A 22849-nucleotide genomic window follows, 5' to 3' on the forward strand; every position below is an offset into this window, starting at 1 on the left:
ACTGTGAGATATACCTAAAGTTAATTTAAAAATTCTTTGATTTTTACTTAAGTTCTTTTTCTCAGAGCGACTTGTGATAATGCCGTTAGCAAACCTGTATGAGAACTTCTGTGTTCGGCTGTGGTATTGGGGGCTGGGCATACAGAGGTCTAAGAGAGAATTCTCATCCTTTGAGGGGACCCTTCATTCTTGCTGGAAGGAAAATGGACATTAAAGATGAAAACAAAAAATAACGGTTCCAATGTAATGGTGTGAATAAGCACTGCTTTAGGAGTTCAAAGTTGGAATTTATCAGTGGGGCAAACTGCATGGTTGGGAAGGAAGATTTCATTGAGCTAGGCCTTGAAAATGTAAAGGAGCAAAGGATGAAGGTGAGTTGAAAATAAAAATGAAGAGGCATACGAGGGTTTGTATAGACAAATAATACTCTAAAAGTAAGGAATAAATGTTAATTTTGAGCGTGTAGTATTTTTAATGTTTTCAGTACAGTGTGCTTATTGTAGTTAACATGTATTGATGCTTTTCATAGTATTTACCTCTCCTCTTTTCCTGTCCATCAGAGACTACATGCTTGTTCTTCCTATGTTATTTCTACCTCTGCTTACGAGGTTTCTAACATGAATATGTTACTGAAATGCCTCTTTTTCATTCATATATTCATTAGCAGATGTGTACTGATGTGCATGATGTGATGGATTCTAGTCAGTGCGAACAGAACTGGAAACAAATTGGGCATAAATCCCTCCTCTTAGGGAGTGTATATTTTCTTGGGGAGATGGTGAATACATAAGATAGATAAGTGAAATGTATAGTAACCAGTGCTAACAAGTCAATCCTGAGATCAGTCCTGAATATTCATTGGGAGGACTGATGCTGAAGCTGAAGCTCCAGTACTTTGGCCACCTGATGCGAAGAACTGTCTCATTGGAAAAGACCCTGATGCTGGGAAAGATTGAAGGCAGGAGGGGTAGGGGACAGCAGAGGTTGAGATGATTGGATGGCATCACCAATTCAAGAGACGTGAGTTTGAGCAAGCTCCAGGAGTTGGTGATGATCAGGGAAGTCTGGTGTGCTCCAGTCCATGGGGTTTGCAAAGCGTTGGACACGACTGAGTGACTGAACTGAACAAGAAAAATGAAATCAGGGAGACATAAAATGAGCATGTGACTGAGTGAGGGTTGGAATTTAGGTAGGGTGGACGAGAAAGACTTCACTGAAGATGACTCTAAGACCCAAAGGAAGTAAGAGACCCGGGTGGGAAGCAGGTGCAAAGATACTGGAGTGGAAGTATGCCTGGCAGGTTTGAGAATTGGGCTGAAACAGAATGAATGTGGGGGTTGATAGGAGAGTGATCTAATGTCCTTCTTTGTGTGTCTTGATGAAATTATTAACAGTGTCTGCTTTCATTCCCAGTAGTGTCCCAGTTTGGACGGTAAGTTCTGTGGTCTGGTAATAGGAGGTGAAGTCAGAGAGCTAAAGGGGAATAGAGGTAGACCACGGAGAGCCAAGAAAAGAAGCTTTTGGCGGATTTTAAGTACAATGATGTTATTTGACTTAGGCTTTCACAGGCTTTCACTTAGGCTCACTGTGTTGAGAATAGGCCGAGAGCAAAGACCGAAGCAGGGAGCCTGTGGAAAATCGCTTCCGATGCTTCGGTTTTCTCAGTGAAGTAGGAGGCAAGGGGCTCAGAATAAGGAGAGGGGAAGAAGTTGGAGATCTGAGGAGAGAGGATGGTATGGATTCATTGCCTGGGGGATTGGGGAGTGGTGGAGGGACTTGGGGGAGTACCAGTGCGTGTGCCATGCGTCAGTGAGGGCCCGTGTAGGGTTTGTGATCGTGAGTTTGAAGTGATGCTAGCATGGTTGTGTATGTCGGTTTTCTCATTCACAGGTATAAAGTAGGAGTTGGGAGAGCATTAGATTCAACTGGAATTGAGGGTCAGTCAAGTGAGGGCAAATTGCGGGCTTCCCAGGCAGCGCTAGTGATAAAGAACCTGCCTGCCAGTGCAGGGAGATGTACTAGATGCAGGTTCGATCCCTGGGTCGGGAAGATCCCCTGGAGGAGCACAATCCACTCCAGTATTTTTGCCTGGAGAATCCCATGGACAGAGGAGCCTGGCAGGCTACAGTCCATAGGGTCACAAAGAGTCGGACACGACTAAAGAACTTAGCATGCGTGCACGGAGCAAGTTGAGAGTGCATTCGGCAAGTGATCATAATGATTGACTATGGGGTTTATGCTAGTTGGGTAAGGAGGGAAGCAGGGACAGGAGGAGGCTGAAGGTTAGTTTAAAAAAAAAAATATATATATATATATATATAAAATAGGCTTAATGGCTTGAAATTCTTGGTGGGGTCAAATGATCATTGGAGTTTGAGTGTTGTAGGGGAAGGAGAGAGACTGTAGTACATGATAGCAGTAAGGGTGGGTAATAGTAGGTCATATAGTCTGATGAACTTGAAAGAAAATGCTTAGCAAGTTTACCTAGTGTTCTGGATTTATTTAAAATATGTTCACAGAAATGTCTTTGAAGACATTTTGGGCTATCGAAGGGTTTAGAAGGTGAGTTCTTGTTCAGATATTTGAAGCATTACCTTCATGTGATTTTTTATTTTTAAATATTTATTTATTTGGCCATGCTGGGTCTCAGTTGCGGACATGTGTTAATTTTTTTAAGTGAGGGTTTGCTTGAAGGTTTTGGTTTCTAAATTGCATAGATTCGTTCACATTTTGCTATGTCGTTGGAAACATTTTACGCGTCCTATCTTGAACAGAATTTCAGTTCTAATTGGACTGTGAGCTCCTTGAGATTAGGGGGCCTGGCTAGGTTCCCACAATAGTTGATAAGATATTTTGTTAAGTTGTATTAAGGCAGCAAGAAAGGTACAGTTTGAGAATCGCCAAAATATTTTCCTCTATCATTTTATTATGAAAAGCTTCTAACATAAAGAAACTGTTGAAGAGTAGTACATTGATCACCGTATACCCACCAACCAGATTCATTCAACAGTGTTTATATTTTGCAGTGTTTTACAAATCTTTTAATTTTTTTTTTGACCATGTACAAGTGAGTTCCAGATATCCTGACACTTCACTTCTACATACCTGAGCGTGCATCTCTGAAAAATACAGTGTTCTCCTGTGTAACCACAGGATTTTTCTGAGCCATTCTTGTAGAGATCAGGGAAATAGTAAAATGTACTGGCTGTGTCACCTCTCACCCACTTGGCCTGATGCAAGTTACTTAACGTCCCTGAGCCTTAATTCGCTTTGCTGCGAAGTTCCTATCTCAGAGGGATGTTGTGAGGATGAAGTGTGTAAAGTTCTTAGAACCACACCAGGCACAATTTTCAGTTTATAAAGTGGTTTTCTGACATAATACTCAATTCTGGTGTATACCGCCACAGCCAACCCTTGTCACCGGAGTTGGAAACACCTGCCTCACCATCTCCATGTACAAGTGTCAGCAGGCAGGGATTTTCTGCCTCCAGTGATTGTCACATCTGTCCGATTCTTTCCACTGCCACTGCAGTATTTCTTGCCTATCAAGTTTGTAGTGTTTCTTCATCTAGTTCCATCCCTATCTCCTCTTCTTTCTCCTTACTGCCAGCGTTTATGTTCTCAAATATAAATTTAATCATGTTAATCCATTTAAACTCTTTCCCCATCTCCTACAGTCCAGTTTCTTTTTCTTTTCTTTTCTTTTTTTTTTTAACTGTCCAATTTCTTAACACTGGGTTCTGTGTGCAGTCATTATACATTGAGTCCTCTGCCTCCAGCCTCACTCTTAACACACACAAATACACATGTCCCCAAACTGTAGGAAGTCCTGTGTAGTTCTCTGAATATCACACACCTCTGTGCTTTTGCTTGATTGGCTCTGTGTATCTGGAAGTCAGTTCAGTTCAGTCACTCAGTCGTGTCCGACTCTTCGCGACCCCATGAATCGCAGCACGCCAGGCCTCCCTGTCCATCACCAACTCCCTGAGTTCACTCAGACTCACGTCCATCGAGTCAGTGATGCCATCAGCCATCTCATGCTGTCATCCCCTTCTCCTCCTGCCCCCAATCCCTCCCAGCATCAGAGTCTTTTCCAGTGAGTCAACTCTTCGCATGAGGTGGCTAAAGTTACTGGAGTTTCAGCTTTAGCATCATTCCTTCCAAAGAAATCCCAGGGCTGATCTCCTTCAGAATGAACTGGTTGGATCTCCTTGCAGTCCAAGGGACTCTCAAGAGTCTTCTCCAACACTACAGTTCAAAAGCATGAATTCTTCGGTGCTCAGCCTTCTTCACAGTCCAACTCTCACATCCATACATGACCACAGGAAAAACCATAGCCTTGATTAGACAGACCTTTGTTGGCAACGTAATGTCTCTGCTTTGAATATGCAATCTAGGTTGGTCATAACTTTCCTTCCAAGGAGTAAGCGTCTTTTAATTTCATGGCTGCAGTCACCATCTACAGTGATTTTGGAGCCCCAAAAAATAAAGTCTGACCCTGTTTCCACTGTTTCTCCATCTATTTCCCATGAAGTGATGGGACCAGATGCCATGATCTTCTTTTTCTGAATGTGGAGCTTTAAGCCAGCTTTTTCACTCTCCACTTTCACTTTCATCAAGAGGCTTTTTAGTACCTCTTCACTTTCTGCCATAAGGGTGGTGTCATCTGCATATCTGAGGTTATTGATATTTCTCCAGGCAATCTTGATTCCAGCTTGTGCTTCTTCCAGCCCAGCGTTTCTCATGATGTACTCTGCATATAAGTTAAATAAGCAGGGTGACAGTATACAGCCTTGAAGTACTCCTTTTCCTATTTGGAACCAGTCTGTTGTTCCATGTCCATTTGAACTGTTGCTTCCTGACCTTCATACAGATTTCTCAAGAGGCAGATCAGGTGGTCTGATATTCCCATCTCTTTCACAATTTTCCACAGTTTATTGTGATCCACACAGTCAAAGGCTTTGGCATAGTCAATAAAGCAGAAATAGATGTTTTTCTGGAACTCTCTTGCTTTTTCCATGATCCAGTGGATGTTGGCAATTTGATCCCTGGTTCCTCTGCCTTTTCTAAAACCAGCTTGAACATCAGGAAGTTCACAGTTCATGTATTGCTGAAGCCTGCCTTGGAGAATTTTGAGCATTACTGTACTAGCGTGTGAGATGAATGCAATTGTGTGGTAGTTTGAGCATTCTTTGGCATTGCCTTTCTTTGGGATTGGAATGAAAACTGACCTTTTCCAGTCCTGTGGCCACTGCTGAGTTTTGCAAATTTGCTGGCATATTGAGTGCAGCACTTTCACCACGTAATCTTTCAGGATTTGAAATAGCTCAACTGGAATTCCATCACCTCTATTAGCTTTGTTTGTAGTGATGCTTTCTAAGGCCCACTTAACTTCACATTCCAGAATCTCTGGCCCTAGGTGAGTGATCACACCATCGTGGTTTTCTGGGTTGTGAAGATTTTTTTTGTACAGTTCTTCTGTGTATTCCTGCCACCTCTTCTTAATATCTTCTGCTTCTGTTAGGTCCATACCATTTCTGTCCTTTATCGAGCCCATCCTTGCATGAAATGTTCCCTTGGTATCTCTAATTTTCTTGAAGAGAGCTCTAGTCTTTCCCATTCTGTTGTTTTCCTCTATTTCTTTGCATTGATCGCTGAGGAAATCCTCTTTTTGTCTGGCAAATTCTTATCCCACCCCTGCCTCCCCGCCCAAATACTTGTCTTTGAAGACCAGACTCGGGTACCTAACTTCTCCGTCACTCCTTCTCTTTTGTCCCTGCTCTACGTTGTACAGCCTTCAGCATATAATCCATATTTTGGGGCAGCCACTAACTTGCATGTCTAATAGAATGGGGGTTCTATTAAATTAGAAAGTCCTTGAGGACTAGGTTTTATCTTTTTTTTTTGTATCCCTTGTACCTAATGTGTTGCTCATGCCAGGCACAAAATAAATATAGGTATTGTGTCCACGTTTTAGGAGAAAAAAGCCTGAAGTTTAGAGAATATGCATTATGTACCCAAGGTAACAGAACTATTAATGAAACATAGATATCTTTAAGAGCCCATTTCAGTTTTATTTTCGTTAACTATAATACTTCTCATAATTACAACCATTTGTTCAGTGATTCTGTTCTTAGTCTGTGGATTTAGAGCCCCCTAGAGGATGTTAGAATTCCCTCATACTACAACTACTACTTCTAAGTCGCTTCAGTCGTGTCCGACTCTGTGCGACCCCATAGACGGCAGCCCACCAGGCTCCCCCATTCCTGGGTTTCTCCAGGCAAGAACACTGGAGTGGGTTGCCATTTCCTTCTCCAATGCATGAAAGTGAAAAGTGAAAGTGAAGTTGCTCAGTCGTGTCCGACCCTCAGTGACCCCATGGACTGCAGCCCACCAGGCTCCTCCATCCATGGGATTTTCCAGGCAAGAGAACTGGAGTGGGGTGCCATTGCCTTCTCCAGAATTCCCTCATGGAAGATTACAAAGTCATGTGTGTTTTCTTTAGACTGAGTTAATAAGATTATGTATGTTTGGCACCAGTTTTTTTGAATGTACATGGATATTTTTGTGACTTAATAACGAATCATCTTGGTGAAGTAGACATATTTAAAATCTTTGAGAGGAAAGCAGTCTGAGGGACTTAATACAGGCGACTTGAATTAGTTTGCTGCTGCTGCTGCTAAGTCACTTCAGTCGTGTCCGACTCTGTGCGACCCCATAGACGGCAGCCCACCAGGCTCCCCCGTCCCTGGGATTCTCCAGGCAAGAACACTGGAGTGGGTTGCCATTTCCTTCTCCAATGCATGAAAGTGAAAAGTGAAAGTGAAGTCGCTCAGTCGTGTCCGACCCTCAGTGACCCCATGGACCGCAGCCCACCAGGCTCCTCCGTCCATGGGATTTTCCAGACAAGAGCAGTGGAATGGGGTGCCGTTTCCTTCTCCAAAATAGTTTGCTAGGTAATTGATAAAGTACAAGAAAGTGTTTTTTTGAAAGCAGTTAAACTCAGGTTAGATGATAATACCAGAAACTTCCCTAGAAATCAGTAGTTCATTAAAATAAAGGTTAAAAATTTCTGAAATCAAACTTATTTTAAAAATTGTTGAATCTGTTTCATTTTTTAAATTTAAAAGTGTCTTTAAATATATTTCCATTGATTCTCATAATGTTTAATTCTTGGTATTTTTTTAAGTCTTAGCACAAAAATACTTATTTCATATATATAAACATATTTTCATTGGGTCTGTAAACATATGGAGAGTTCTGTGGGCTATGTTCCTCTTTCCAAAGCTGAATTCACTGCAAATTATGGTTTATCAATTCCAAATAAATCCATTATGAATTTGTTTGGTTGGGACATTTTTAAAAAGATTTTTAATATATTTCTTTTCTTTAAATTTGTTTTTATTTGGAGGGGGACAGCTGTCCCCACAACTTTATTGAAGTATAATTGACATAGCATTGTGTAAGTTTAAGTTATATAATAATGATTTGGTACACATATATTGCAAAAGTTTGCCACAGTGAAGTTAGTTAATGCATCCTTCACCTCATGTAATTACCATTTTCTTGTTATTATGATGAGATCATTTAAAGCTTTACTCTCATAGCAGCTTTTAAGTATACAATCTTAATGTTTAATTCTTGAAAAAAATTTTTATTCAGGTTTAGATTCAACATTGATTTAAATGTAAATTCAACATATTCAAGTGTAAATTCCGCATTGATGTACAGTGTTTTGAAGTAACTCAGATATAAGTATTCTTTCCCATTACGGTTTATCGCAGGGCATTGAATATCGTTCCCTGTGCTATACAGTGGGACCTTGTTTATTCATCCTGTATGTAACAGTTTGCATCTGCTGATCCCGAACTCCCAGTCCTTCTCTTCCCCACCACTACTGTTTAATTCTTAATGAGGAGCATTTTTCTAACTTAATGACTGCTGTCTGGACACAACGTTGTATTCTGCTATCTGGGCCACAAACGCTTCTATTGCTGATAGAAAACATTTGTGGTCTGGCAGGCATTCTAACTTCAAGGGTATAGCTTAAATAATAATGCTCTAAAATATGTGTGCTATTTTTATCAGTTTGTTTAGCTACTAGATGAACAAGAATTGTGTGATTTCATTCATTCCTGTGGCAAATACTTCTTTACCTCCTGGCGTGAGCCAAGCCCTCTCCTTAGCCCCGAAATTACAGCTGTAAGTCGACAAAGCAGACAAGCCTTGGTCTTGGCAGTCCTTGCCTTTCAGTGGGGAAGCCCCACTCTAAGCATCTTGAACATGCATGTAATATATGCTGAGTAGGGGCAAATGCTTAATAAAAGGTCAGAAGAGAAAGTAAGAAGTGATTTTCTCTGTTTCAGAATGAGTTGTTTTAGAAGAGCTTTCTCAATAGACATTTGAGCAGAGAGACCCGAAAATAAAAATAATTTTTTTTTCTTTTTTACTCTTAGTGATCAGCCTTTGTACCTTCTCCACGTTTGAAGATGGTGAAGCTAGATATTCATACTCTGGCCCATCACCTCAAGCAGGAACGCTTATACGTGAACTCTGAGAAACAGCTCATTCAGAGGCTTAATGCAGATGTACTTAAGACAGCCGAAAAGTTGTATCGTACAGCATGGATTGCTAAGCAGCAGAGAATTAATTTGGATCGGCTTATCATCACCAGGTAAAGAAAAGGTTTTGAGTTCAGAAATTTTATAAACCGCTATAATTCTGCTTATGGCAGTTACATAACTGCTAACTGCAAATAAACAAATATATTTCTAACAAAGTGCATCGTTTAAGATAACTTAAATCAGCATCCCAATGGTGAGTCTTTGCTTATTTTGTTTATTAATTAATGTATTGACCTAAGCACTGTTGTAGAGAATTACAACTTCAGCATTAATATTTTATACCACAGCGTTTAATTTTGTACATTGGCATTATATAACATTTTATTTGTATAGAGAGTAAGTTATCTTGTTTCCTACTTTTCTCCTAATATTATTTAAAATATACATTTTCATGTTTTGCTATTGTGTATCTACTTTGCAGTTTTAGAAACCTCATTTTTCACTGTGTTAATACTTCATTATTCTATTGTTCCAAGAAGCAATTTTTTTTTTTTGGCTGCACCACAGGGCATGTGGGATCTTAGTTCCCCAACCAGGGATTGCACTCATGCCCCCTGCAGTGGAAGTGTGGATTCTTAACCACTGGACCACCAGGGAAGTCCCTCAAGAAGCGGTTTTTAAGTTTAGAAATACTGATGCTGTGGTATACTGTCTAGAAAAGAAGACAGACATAAAAGAGTACATACTCTATGATTCCATAAATATGAAATTCAAAAAAATGCAGGACTAATCTTCACTCCTAAAGGAAATCAACCCTGAATATTCATTGGAAGGACTGATTCTGAAGCTGAAGCTCCAATACTGATGCAAAGAGCTGACTCATTGGAAAAGACCCTGGTGCTGGGAAAGATAGAAGGCAGGAGGAGAAGGGGACGACAGATGAGACGGTTGGATGGCATCACTGACTCAGTGGACATGAGTTTGAGCAAACTCTGGGAGATGGTGAAGGACAGGGAAGCCTGACATGCCGTAGTCCATGGGGGTCGCAAAGAGTTGGACATGACTGAGCGACTGAACAACAACAACAACCTTCAATGATAGAAATCAGAATAACGGTTATTTCTCAATATTTTTCATGGAACCTGATTTAATATGAGAAATCTGTTCTCCTTTGTACTTTTTGGTTTTGACTTTCTTGACATATTCAGGTGCTGGTGGTCTAAAAGATTTTAGCAATTCCTAGTGATCTCATTGGTGAGACTGTAACCAACTCACGTTTCCATGCTTCAGTATAGTATATGTGTTACATTATTATTGTTGTTAATTTTATTATTTTGCTTGTTTGCTCTTTTTTTTTTAGTGCTGAAGCTTCCCCTGCTGAATGTTGCCAACATGCTAAGATTTTGGAAGACACACAGTTTGTTGATGGGTATAAGCAACTGGGATTTCAGGAGACTGCTTATGGAGAATTCTTGAGTCGACTAAGGGAAAATCCTCGTCTTATTGCCTCCTCCTTGGTTGCTGGAGAGAAACTTAATCAGGAGAACACACAGAGTGTCATTTACACAGTTTTTACCTCTCTCTATGGCAACTGCATTATGCAAGAAGATGAAAGCTACCTCCTTCAGGTGTTGAGATACTTGATTGAATTTGAACTTAAAGAAAGTGACAACCCCAGACGACTTTTGAGGAGAGGAACCTGTGCCTTCAGCATCTTATTTAAACTTTTTTCTGAAGGACTGTTTTCTGCCAAACTTTTCCTCACAGCTACTTTACATGAGCCGATCATGCAACTGCTTGTTGAAGACGAAGATCACCTGGAGACAGACCCAAACAAGCTGATTGAAAGGTTCTCCCCAGCTCAACAGGAAAAACTCTTTGGAGAGAAAGGCTCAGACAGGTTTAGGCAGAAGGTTCAAGAGATGGTGGATTCCAATGAGGCCAAACTTGTGGCCTTGGTGAACAAATTTATTGGTTATCTCAAACAGAACACTTACTGCTTCCCACATAGTCTGAGGTGGATTGTGTCACAGATGTACAAAACTCTCTCCTGTGTAGACAGACTGGAAGTTGGGGAGGTCAGGGCCATGTGCACTGACCTCCTGTTGGCCTGCTTCATTTGTCCTGCAGTCGTCAATCCAGAACAGTATGGAATAATCTCCGACGCTCCCATTAATGAGGTGGCGAGATTTAACCTGATGCAGGTATGCTTTTCCTGGGCATTCAGTGTGAAACCAGTTGATTGGGCATTGGGGTGGGAACGGAAAGTATGATGACATTGTTCGTATATTCTTAACATTCTTTTCCCCAAAGTGTCCCAAATATTTGCTTCTTAAGTTTTGTGTTCATTTTTAAATGGAGTCCTCACACACTTTAAATATTTAGATGATTCCATTTTCTAGAACAAGGCCACCATCCCTTTCCCATGATTTCACAATTCAGAATGATTAAAAACTGAGGTGGTCTTTTATACTTCCTTTGGTAGCAAAACCTATCCTGAACTAACAAGAGGCTGTTTATAGTCCATTTCGTGTTAATGAGTATTTGTGTTTTGCTGCGGGAATGTTAATGTATCTGATTATAGGATGCCACCCTAAATACTGGGCATGTTACGTATGTATGTTACCAGCCTTTCTAAAATCTCCAGATTTTGAAATCTGAAACTCTTCTGGACCTAAACGTTTTCAAAAGAAGATTTTTGGATCTATGTTAGCACTTTTTTCCCCCCTAATCATCTAAACTACTGAAATCATGTTTTTATTTCTTAAGGGATTCTTTTAATTATATGTTATTCCCAAAAATACTGTGAAGAAGATAGAGTTTATTTGGAATACCATATATCTTATCTTTGGATGATTATTTTTTTAATGATAAGCTTTTTTTTCATGATTAGTTCTGTCATTTTGGGGTGTTTAGAAATTACATAGACATCCCTAAAATAAAATTAGAATTTCTTTGTCATCTCTGAAACACTAAATTTATTCTTACGATAACATCATTATAGTTTTATTTTTGTCATTCCAGTAGAGATAGAATCACATGCTTTCAAAATGAGTAAAAAGAGGGATTGTCCCAGATTTGAAGATGATGCTATATGATAACTTTCAGCAAAATATCTTTAGAGAGTAGATTAACAGTTCACTTTTTGCAGTAAGGATCTGGCTCTGAGAGTTAATATTTACTTTCAAAACAGCTTATGCTCTGTAGGAATTATTTGCTTTCAAGTCTAGAAAAAATGTTTTACCTTGAGTACTTTATGAACTATAGAAAAAAGTACTTAATAATAACTTGAGATAGTTTGTCAGCTTTTACAAATTAAGTTTTTAAAGATACGGTAAGTACAGCAGCAGAAACAAAGATCATGTACCTTCATTTCCTATTGTCGATATAATATGCATTAAAGACAAAGCAAAATTTTCTACTTATTCATTATAGCTCAGTATAAACATAATAAAATACAGTGGGCTTCCCTGGTGGCTCAGTGGTAAAGAATCTGCCTGCCAGTGTAGGAGACACGGGTTTGATCCCTGGTCTGGGAAGATCCCACTTGCTGGGAAGCAGCTGGATGCGTGCACCTCAACTACTGAGCCCTTGCACTCTAGAGCCTGTGCTCTGCCTCCAGAGAAGCCACCGCACTGCAACTCAAGAGAAGCCTCGGCTCATTGCAACTAGCGAAAAAGCCTGTGCGGCAATGAAGACGCAGTCTAGCCAAAAATAAATAAATAAATAAAAATGTAAAAAACAGAAGTCCTTAAAATATAGTAAAAGCTGACAGAGTCAAGATGCATATTTTATTGGGGATCCCATTTTGTATGCTTGGTTAGGTGATGTGAATATTCTTATGAAACAGATTTTTAGAGTAGAATGGAGATGGTTTCACAGTGGGGACTGTCTCTCCAGCCTGCGTCTTCCCACCTCTGTTCTGGGTTGCAGGTTGGCCGCCTTTTGCAGCAATTAGCAATGACTGGCTCTGAAGAGGGAGATCCCCGGACAAAGAGCAGCCTTGGAAAATTTGACAAAGTAAGAGTGGATCCTATGTCATGTGAAGGACTCTGTATGGAAAGTTCTGCTAAAATATTAGTGAACCTAACTGTTCTCTTTATTAAATCTTATCTCTCAGTGATGTATAAATTAAATATTCTTTTTAATTATGCTTGGTTTGGCTGTAGAGGATACAGTGTTGGATCAGTAGCATTTAAAGGAAGATGTCATCAAAGATTACTAATGCTCACTTGCTGAAATGTTGAGGCGATGCCATTGTAATGAGAGCCAAACAGCTGTTAAGATTATTTTTTAAAGTTCGATTTTTAAAAATTGTTACAAAATTAAGTCTATGAATATATGAATCAGCAATGATTGATAATTTTAAATGGATTTCATAAGTTAACGTGGCATTGTTCAGTTGATTTAACTAAATAAAAATTTATCATATTTTTAGTAGGCTGTACATTCAACCTAGATTAAAATTCAAAGGTTATGTAGTGAAGTTTCCCTTCCACCTCTGATCTCTAACCTTCATTTCCTCTTCTAAAGGTTCTTTATATTATCAATCTTCTGTTCGTCCTTCAAGAAGTCTATGTGTATATTCCTAATATATTTTTAGGAATATCTTTTCCTAATTACAAGTGGTAGGACTGTGTGTACTGTGTGCCTCATGTTTATTTCACATACCAGACTATCTTGTTGATTATTTTATATCAATTTATAGAGTTTAATTTTTTCAAATATTGGGTTTAATATAATTTTCAAGAAGAAAAGCTTTCTACGTGCTTCTTTGTCTTAATCAGAAATTTTGTTCCCTTTATTGTTTTAAATTTATTTATTTTAATTGGAGGCTAATTACAGTGTTGTGTTGGTTTTGCCATACATTGACATGAGTCCGCCACGGGTGTACATGTGTCCCCATCTGTTCCCTTACTTTAAAGGGAGAGTGTTTCACAGTGGTTTTTTTCTCCTGTTTGAACAGAGCTGTGTTGCTGCTTTCCTTGATGTTGTGATTGGAGGCCGTGCAGTGGAGACCCCGCCAATGTCCTCCGTTAATCTCCTGGAAGGGTTGAGCAGAACTGTGGTTTATATAACCTACAGTCAGCTTATTACTCTGGTAATGGCTTTATTCTGTAATAGAATTTTTTTTCCTCAAAAGTCATTTATCTAAACGTGGGCAGACCCATGGATGAGTACATTGTGTGAGAAATATACACTGTTTGAAAAATTGATCTCACAAGCTAATGTCCTTTTTACTTTTGCCAGGTGAATTTTATGAAGAGTGTGATGTCTGGAGATCAACTGAGAGAAGATAGAATGGCTCTTGACAACTTACTGGCAAATCTACCCCAGGCAAAGCCGGGAAAAAGCAGCAGTCTGGAAATGACCCCCTACAGTACTCCTCAGCTGTCTCCAGCAGCCACTCCAGCAAATAAAAAGAATCGGTTGCCTATAGGTAAAGAGAATTTCTCACATTGAGGCTTTCCTTTAAATTGAATGTTTCTTTATTAGGCTAGGCTATTGCTTAGTGATTGGGGGTATAGTTTTCAGTAATTTGGAGAAGCTCTTCTCTTCATTTTTACTGGGAGTAATTCAGGTTTTAACATTAAAAAAATATTGCACCAGATTAGTTAAAGTTCATCAGTAGGCTTTAGCTTTATCTAGACATACTTTTCATAATTGATTGGAATCATGGCCCTTACAGTATACTTATATTTCAGTGTCTTGGACAATTTTGAAAATGTGATTTGCTCTAAGTGGTCATTATTTGAATTAGGTAGACCTCTTCTTTCCATAAAGTTCTAAATAATATAATAAAATAATATTATTTTAGAAGTTTTCTGTTGGTAAAGTTGAAAATATATAGTTACTATTTTTCATTATTAGTAATAGTCAGTCTTTTATGACTGAGTTAAAATCTTTGCTATTTTATGAAATAAGGCAAAACTTTCATTTTATTTTGTCAAGCATATTAAGAACTGGGCTTCCCAGATGGCTTAGTGGTAAAGAATCCACCTGTAATGCAGGAGACACAGGAGACGTGGATTCAATCCCTGGGTCAGGAAGATCCCCTGGAGTAGGAAATGGTAACCCACTCCAGTATCCTTGCCTGGAAAATTCCATAGACAGAGGAACCTGGTGGGCTACAGTCCACGGGGTCACAAAGAATCAGACAAAACTGAGCATACACATCAGTAGGAATGTGGCATCATATTCTTCAAGTCTTTGGCTTTCGTCATCCCAAAATGTCAATTTTCAGAACTAGAGAAAGAAAAAAGTAAAACTTGACATTCAGTATTATAGTCTTATTTGCGGGGTTTTTTTTTTAGCATTAAGAAACAAGTGGTGTTTGGTAAACCAGAGATTTTTTTTTCTTCCATGATTCACTCGTGTACATTAGTTCTTTAATTTCTTGTCATTCAGAAGTGTCATTATATAAAAGGAAAAGTATCATGGAAAGTAAACTTCAAATGTTTGCCCGTTGTGATTTTGTACAGTTGTGTGACCTGGTCGTTGAACTTACTTCCTATTGTAAGAGATATGTCCGTTATTCAGAGGGTCGATTTTCTTTCTGTTTAATGCCTTCGCAACCCAGGACAACAGTTAGCAGCCATCACTGCCTGGGATTCCTCAGCCACCAGTCTTACTGCTCATATTACTCTAGTAACCCCGTTTGGTGGGTAATAGGCTGTTCCTCTTCTTACACAACTTTTATTTAAGAAATAGTTTATGAAATCGTGCTCCATGTGCATGTTGCTTTTGCTTTATGTAAATTGCTACATGAACTTTGATTACTTGCATTTTTACAAATTGTAAAGTTTATTCCGTAAGATTTCATGTAGTTGTTCATAAAGCTGAATTTAAGCTTACAATTCGAGAGAAGACAGAGTCAGCGAAGAAAGGTGTGAGTGAAACCTGTTTTAGACTTGTGGAAGTTGGTGTGTACTTTGAGTTTTTGAAAGTTCGAGTGATTGATGAAGTGATCTACAGCATTGTGGAGAGAACATGATTGTTTATATTTCTGTCTTCAAGTAGGTCAGCTTTCACTCAAACTGAAGGTGAAAGGCTTTTGTTATTATTGAGTGTTTTGGCTTTGTCTGTGTTTTTTATTTTGTACAGAAAGAGTATCTATTTAGTATTCTAGTTGTATCGAATTGTAATGGCCTCTGAAAGAAAACTGAAGCTTATCACAGAGGACTGAAACTCATAGAGAATTTGTCACAAACCATCTAAATCTTTCAGTTTCCAAAGTTCTTACAAGATCTGTAGGATGGAATACTTTCTAAAGCTATTACTTATTTACTTATAGACAGGGGAAAAAGCACCACAAAATAATTAGATCCTTTGTTAGTTCAGACTGTTCCCATAAAGCAGAAAGGAAATGTGTATTCAAACAGAGAACTCTTCTGTATCTTTGAAAAGAGGTTAATACAGTTCAGAAAAAACAATGTTTTGATTCTGTTTTATTAACAGTTGCCTAATTAATGCGTATAACTTTGTATGGCTATCAGATTTCCATACGAAATTTTCTAATGCTTGTGAGTGTAGTTAGGAGTATGGGAGACCTGTGGCAGTTAAGTCATTATGCTGTAGAAGTAGTTGAAGATACCTTGAAAAGGTAAAAGAATAAAATAATGCTTTTCTTGTCACCCCCAAGTCTTAAAGTGATGGAGGCGTGTTTGCTGTTCTGCAGGTGTAATCTGTCACTCCCTGTCAGGTGAACATGGATCATTGTTTCTGTGGATCAGTTTTGAAGGAGAGTTTGTGTCAGTCACTAGATGAGTACCTGGGAGGACATATATATTTTTTTCTTATTCACATTCTCACCAGTCTTTTTTTGTGCATGTGCAAGTGTTCTACATTAATAGAAAATATATTTTTGTATTAATGTGCCGTTTTCTTCATTTTGTTTTTTCTGTAAATTATCATACTTGAATTTTTTTGTTAGCAACTCGGAGCAGAAGTCGCACGAACGTGCTAATGGACTTGCATATGGACCATGAAGGGTCAGCTCAAGAAACCATCCAGGAGGTGCAGCCGGAAGAGGTGTTGGTCATTTCCTTAGGAACAGGTCCCCAGCTTACTCCAGGGATGATGTCAGAAAATGAGGTATGATTGTATTGTTACACACACTTGTAGCTATTAACCTTAAGAAATTTAGATTTTTTTTTTCTTGGCTATGCTGTGTAGCATGAGGGATTTTGGTTCTCCAACCTGAGATTGAACCCACTCCCGCTGCAATGGAAGCTGGGAGTCTTAACCTCTGAACCATCAGGGACAGACCGCTGACCCTGAAGCCTCGGATTCCTGCAGCCCTGAACTGCCCATTGGCAGCTGATTGCCTTTTGAGTCACTGACATCAGTGGGGTCATGGAAAGGCATAGGTTCAGTTCTTCAGTTCTTCTTGATGTACTTTCATCCCAGGGGCACTTAGACCCTGTAAATGGGTTTTTAGTTAAAAAACGATTATTTAATGTTAAGAAGAAATTAAATATGCATTTGCCATGGTTTGTTTTTCTTATCAGCAATCTTTCCATTGTGATAAACTAATGGCGTTTTATTTTTCAGGTCCTCAACATGCAGCTTTCGGATGGAGGACAAGGAGACGTCCCTGTTGATGAAAACAAACTCCACGGTAAACCTGATAAAACCTTGCGCTTCTCCCTGTGCAGTGATAATCTGGAAGGAATATCTGAAGGTGAAGGGTTACTTCATTCAAGGAGTTGTGTGATTCAAGTAATATTTTGTTTTCTGTTCTTTAAAGGAGCCTTATAAATTATAATTATGCCATCTGTGCCTCTCACTGAGGAGAGTAATGAAGTTTTCCTCTAATGATCTCGAACAGTTGGCTGTAAAGATGATTTCTCTGAATAAAATTAAGATGGCAAGAGACCTTTGGTCATATAAAGTAGAGAAGATGTATGTCTTTATTGAGACTTGAATAATACCGAGTTTTATTTCACTAGTATTAAAATATACCAAAGCTTATAGAGCTCCTTTAGAGGGATTAATGCATGTGTAAATGGAAAAAATGGACTCATAATATTTCAGGACATTGTGTATACTTTTAACCTTTTAATGAAGCGGAAAGATACAATGGAAATAGGATAGGAATTAAAAAGGAAATAAAAAGGCAAGATTGTAAAGTGAGAATATGTAATTCCATGTGCAAGGACAAGCTTTATTAATGGAAGAGTTTCAAGTTGATTAACATTTTAGGATAACATAAACAGTAATAACTTTTCCTTTTTCCCCCCTCACTTTTAAAAATGTAAGTAATGTACATTCATTCTAGAGAATGAAATGAAGGGAAAAAATTGAACCATCTGTAACCTTATCTTTCTATTAATAACAGTTAACATTTTGGTTTATTTACAGCAAAATTAGGCTTATGCTGTTTTGCAGCTTTTTTGGTTTAACAGTGTAACAATAACATTTCCCTTTGTAATTGAACATTCTTAAATAACATAGTTTTTAATGGCTACTTTCTTTAACTTCAAATGGGCATTTCTCATAATATATTTAAACTTTCTTCTGTGACTACACAAGTAGATTGTTTCCACTTTTTAGACATTATAAGAAGTCCTGCAACAAGCAACCTTAGATGGAGTTTGATTAGTTCCTTAGGATAAATGTCTAAAAGCAGAATTTCTGGCTAAAGGGTGTGTTTATTTTTAGGGTGTAACAGCATTAAAAGCACTTTAATCAGTCTTTTATTTTCTTATCAAGGCATGAAACAGTACATGGCAGCTCATGACTGTCTTGTAAAGTTCACTCACAGTATAAACGTCTCTCTAGGTCCTTCAAATCGTTCTAATTCAGTGTCCTCACTAGACCTGGAGGGGGAATCTGTGTCAGAGCTTGGAGCAGGACCTTCTGGGAGTAATGGAGTTGAAGCTCTACAGCTGTTAGAGCATGAGCAAGGTAAAGTGAGGTTGAATTCAGTTGCTCAAGTAGCAGAGAATTTACCTGGTCACAGAATAAGCAATCTGTTTTCCTGTGAGTTGGCTGTGTTCAGTTGATTATATAATGACCATTAAACTGGCATTTATTCATAGTTCCTACATTTCTTAAAAATGTGTTTGGTTGGGAATTCCCTGGCAGCCCAGCAGTTAGGACTTGGCACTTTCACTGTGATGGCCTGCTTTAATCCCTGGTCGGGGAACTCAGATCCTGTAAGCTGCATGGTGGAGTCAGAAAAAAAAAAGTGTTTAGTTGCTAAGTGGATTATTTAGGCTTAAATTACATAGAAGAACTAAAATGAATTGCTTGAATTGTGTGATACTTGGTATTTCAGTTCTGTAGTATTACAATTTTAAGCGGTGCTAAGATAAATTCTGAGGGCTCAAGGAACTTAGAATAGGGAGAAAATGGTACGCAAATGATTAAAATGATCATAAAAGTGCATTGGCAGTTCTGGGTAAGAAATACATGTGGTTCAAAGTGTAGGGAAAAGCTTATAGGGAGAAAATACTAGCCTTGAAGCCTGGCTGGCATTGGCATTGGCTGAAACTAGAGATACTCTAGGTAAAGTAATATTAATAGTATAAGCAAGCTGGGAAACCATAGTACTCTCTCAGGAACTGTCAAGTAGGGTGATAATGTGAGGTTAGGATGAAAAGCAGATGGATCCCTGTTGTCCTTGTAGAAAAAGATCACTGGTGGATTTTATGGGAATGTTTATTGCCCTCAACTGGATTTGAGGCAATGACTTCAGTGGGTGTAAAAATCACCTGAGGAGTTAGGAAAAAAGGAAAAAAAAAGAAAAGGCATTTCCCATGTCTCATTTCTAGAAATCATGGTTTCATCTCTTTTTAGAAGGGAAAAGAGGGTTGCCAGTCAGGTTACATGTGGGTTGAATAAAAGTAAGGCTGAGTTTTACTGAATCAGTTTGTCACTGTGTTATTTAGGATTAAATTTTCTGCAAAAAGCAGAAACCTAAAATAATATTAGCTTAAGATGGAAGTTGAAAGAATATCACTTCTTTAACAAACCTTTTAGGTGATTCTGGTATTCTTTTTAAAAAATATTTATTTGGCTATGCCAGGTCTTGGTTGCAGCACGAAGGACCCTTAGTTACAGCTTGTGGGATGCAGTTCCCTGATCGAATCTGGACCCTCATGCATCTTGGATCACTTGTAGTCAAAGTAGGGAGCTCTGCTAATTTTAGCTGGGCGTCTATTGGTCAGTGGGGAGCTGGCTAGTCTAGGATGACCTTTCCTTTGTTCCGTGTGGTTCCTGCTCCCCTAAAAAGCTGGTTTCAGCTTGTCCTCGGGGCAGAAGCAAGGATGAGAGAGAGCAGATGCTTGTGAGATCTCTTGAAGCCTAACCTCGCAACTGGCTCACTTCCTCTTTATCCTTTCAGACAGAGCAAGTTACCAGGCCCGTCCAAATTCGAAGAAGGGGGCATATATCCCAATTCTTGAACAGTGTCACACTACTGAGGACGTGGAGACAGTAACTGACCAGAAGGGGGAGGACATATGTTGAGCTTGGTTCAGAGAGGGAAAGAGTACATCCATGAGGGAATAATTCCGTGTTTTGGTACTGTGTGCTGAATGTTCGTGTTCAAATACATAACTTGGAGTTCAAACACATAAAGTTCTTTAAAGTTGATTTTAAAAATGGTAGCTATGCTGTGAGTTTTAAAGTGCTTAATTTTGCTTTTGCTAGCTACCACGCAGGATAATCTTGATGATAAGCTCCGGAAGTTTGAAATCCGTGACATGATGGGACTGACGGATGACAGGGATATATCAGAAACAGTGAGTGAGACGTGGAGTACGGATGTCTTGGGAAGTGATTTTGACCCTAACATTGACGAAGATCGCTTGCAAGAAATCGCAGGTAACTGCTGGTGAATGTCTCTGGAAGATTGCTGTTCGGTTATTCGTATCCACCCACCCCTCATGGGAGGGAGCTTCCGTGCTCTAACATGGTGTGTATGTTAATAACTGGAAAACTGAGATAATTGTATGTGACAAGGCATTTGTGTATTTTTTTTTTCTCTTTATTGAAATATAGGTAGTGTTTTCTCTGTCTGCATTTAAGGGTTCTTCCCCATACAAAAAAGAAGAACCAATCTTTTGAATTATCTTCTTGTCAATTCTTGTTTACAGAGCCTAGGATATGTTCTTAGTCTATGATTAGCATATTCTTTTGAAACTAAACACTTTGCCTTAAAATGAAAATTCTTATGGGTTATAGCCGTAAAGCCTTTCAGAGTAATATATTGAGATTCTCTAAAACCTGAATTCACTTCTGGAAGGTTTAATTCTGCTCCAAGGAAGGAACAGTTTTCTCTTTTTCTGTTTTTCTAGTATCAGGTTTATCGAGATACAGTTTCCATATGTTAAAAGTTACCTTTTTAAGGATAGTGTTCTGTCCCTTCTGAAAGAGTCACACAGTCTTGTAATCACCATCTTTATTTTCTTTTTAAATCATGGACCATTTCAAACAAATACAGGAGAGAACAGTACACTGAGCACCATTACCCGTCACCCAGATGCAACAGTACACATACACACCTGGCCAGTTGTTTCATCTCTTCTCCCACCTTTTCATCCCCTCTCCTGATTATGTGATTAGGTTTAGGCATGTTCCAGACATTATTTTATTTGTGATTATTTCATGACATATCTTTCATTTAAAAAATTTTAAATTTTACATCAGGGTATAGTTGATTTACAGTGTTGTGTTAGTTGTGATTCAGTTACACATACACATCTGTCTACTCTTTTCTAGATTCTTTTCCCATGGAGATTATTACAGAACATTGAGCAGAGTTCCCTGTGCTATATGATAGGTCCCTAATGACCATATATTCCATATATGGTAGTGTGCATATGCCAATCTCAAACTCTTAACTTATCCATCCCTGCCCCCCATCTTTTCCCCTTGGTAACTGTGACGTATCTTTAAAAGGTAACTTTTGCCAGTAACCTTTTTCCAAAAGTTCTTCATCTACTGAAATAGAAGTTTATTAGGTTTAATCAGAAGTAGTGGAGCGTTCTGAATTTGACTATTTTTAACACAGATGTACAACAATGTTTAATCTTTCTGTTTGTATTTTTAAGACGTTTAAATAGATTTCCCAATTGGTTTTGCATTATTTTGTTCCAGATGTCAAAGTGAGAAGTTTATTAGGTTTAATCAGAAGTAGTGGAGTGTTCTGAACTTGACTATTTTTAACACAGATGTACAACAATGTTTAATCTTTCTGTTTGTATTTTTAAGACCTATAAATAGATTTCCCAATTGGTTTTGCATTATTTTGTTCCAGATGTCAAAGTGATATTTTTCCTGTAGGTGAACTGTATTTGGGCAATAAGTTGTATTTGCAGTTGAGTGAATGCTACAAAGGAGATGTGTATTTTCCTGCAAATATACTTTATTGCTCTGAATATGTGGTTAATGTGCCAGAAAAAAACGTTTGGCCAGTATAACTTTCTGTGGTTAAATGTCTCTGAGTGTTTTTAATCCCTGAAGGACTATAATTATTAGAGAAGTGCTGAGGACACACAAAATTTGCTGAAAAACAAGAGTGAAAGCTCGTTGCAATGACTTGACCTAATGAACTGTGTTTTCTCAGTGGAGACCAAGGTGAATAGTAGGAAACTGATGAAAAGGCATTCGTGCTGTTGTGACCCAAGTGGGAAATGTGTGTTTTTAGTGGTTTTATTGATTGAAATTACTCTTACCTTGGCCTTTTTCTTGTGAGTAGAGAGATGTTGTTAGCTTCGTGTTTGCCCTTTTTCCTTCATCACTGCTCTTTCCCTGAGGATCTTTGTTAACCCTTTGCTCCCCGTTGGTTATGCAGGTGCAGCAGCAGAGAACATGTTAGGCAGTTTACTGTGCCTGCCAGGTTCGGGGTCAGTGCTTCTTGACCCCTGCACTGGTTCCACCATATCAGAGACAACAAGCGAAGCTTGGAGTGTAGAGGTATTGCCAAGTGACTCAGGTTAGTATGCTGTCATTGTTTGCTTTTGATTTGCACAGAAGTTTTAAATGTAAGGCATCCTAATTTCTATATTATGTATACCTTTTGTCAGATATACGTTTGACAAGTATGAGGCAATAACATTGCTAAAAACTTCAAATGATAAATTAGTTTAGGATGTTTTGCATCCATCAAGAAAAAATGTAGTGTTGGATGGCAGAGGCTGATAACAGGTGCTTTCTGACTTGGTTCATTTATCTTGAAAGCAGTTGTTAGTAACTCATCAGGATTCTATGTGGGACATTGAGTTCAATGTCTCTCACTAACTTACTGCAAGAGAAGAATAGCAGCACAGCTTGAA

General features: G+C 38.6%; 1 protein-coding gene across 7 annotated transcripts in view; it reads left to right on the forward strand.

Annotated features, from left to right (window-relative positions):
• Positions 1-22849, forward strand: part of GAPVD1 (GTPase activating protein and VPS9 domains 1) — a 76143-nt gene that overhangs the window by 22928 nt on the left and 30366 nt on the right. For 4 of the 7 annotated variants that reach the window (XM_010810351.4, XM_010810352.4, XM_010810355.4 and 1 more), the window contains exons 2-11: positions 8457-8674; positions 9925-10768; positions 12498-12584; positions 13531-13665; positions 13815-14004; positions 16498-16658; positions 17118-17247; positions 18348-18473; positions 20223-20396; positions 22369-22509. In XM_010810351.4, the coding sequence (XP_010808653.1) occupies positions 8490-8674; positions 9925-10768; positions 12498-12584; positions 13531-13665; positions 13815-14004; positions 16498-16658; positions 17118-17247; positions 18348-18473; positions 20223-20396; positions 22369-22509 (2173 nt within the window). In that variant the 5' untranslated portion in view covers positions 8457-8489. 7 annotated transcript variants of the gene reach the window in all.

The sequence above is a fragment of the Bos taurus genome, chromosome 11 (assembly GCF_002263795.3).
Source record: "Bos taurus isolate L1 Dominette 01449 registration number 42190680 breed Hereford chromosome 11, ARS-UCD2.0, whole genome shotgun sequence".
Taxonomy (NCBI): Eukaryota; Metazoa; Chordata; class Mammalia; order Artiodactyla; family Bovidae; genus Bos; species Bos taurus.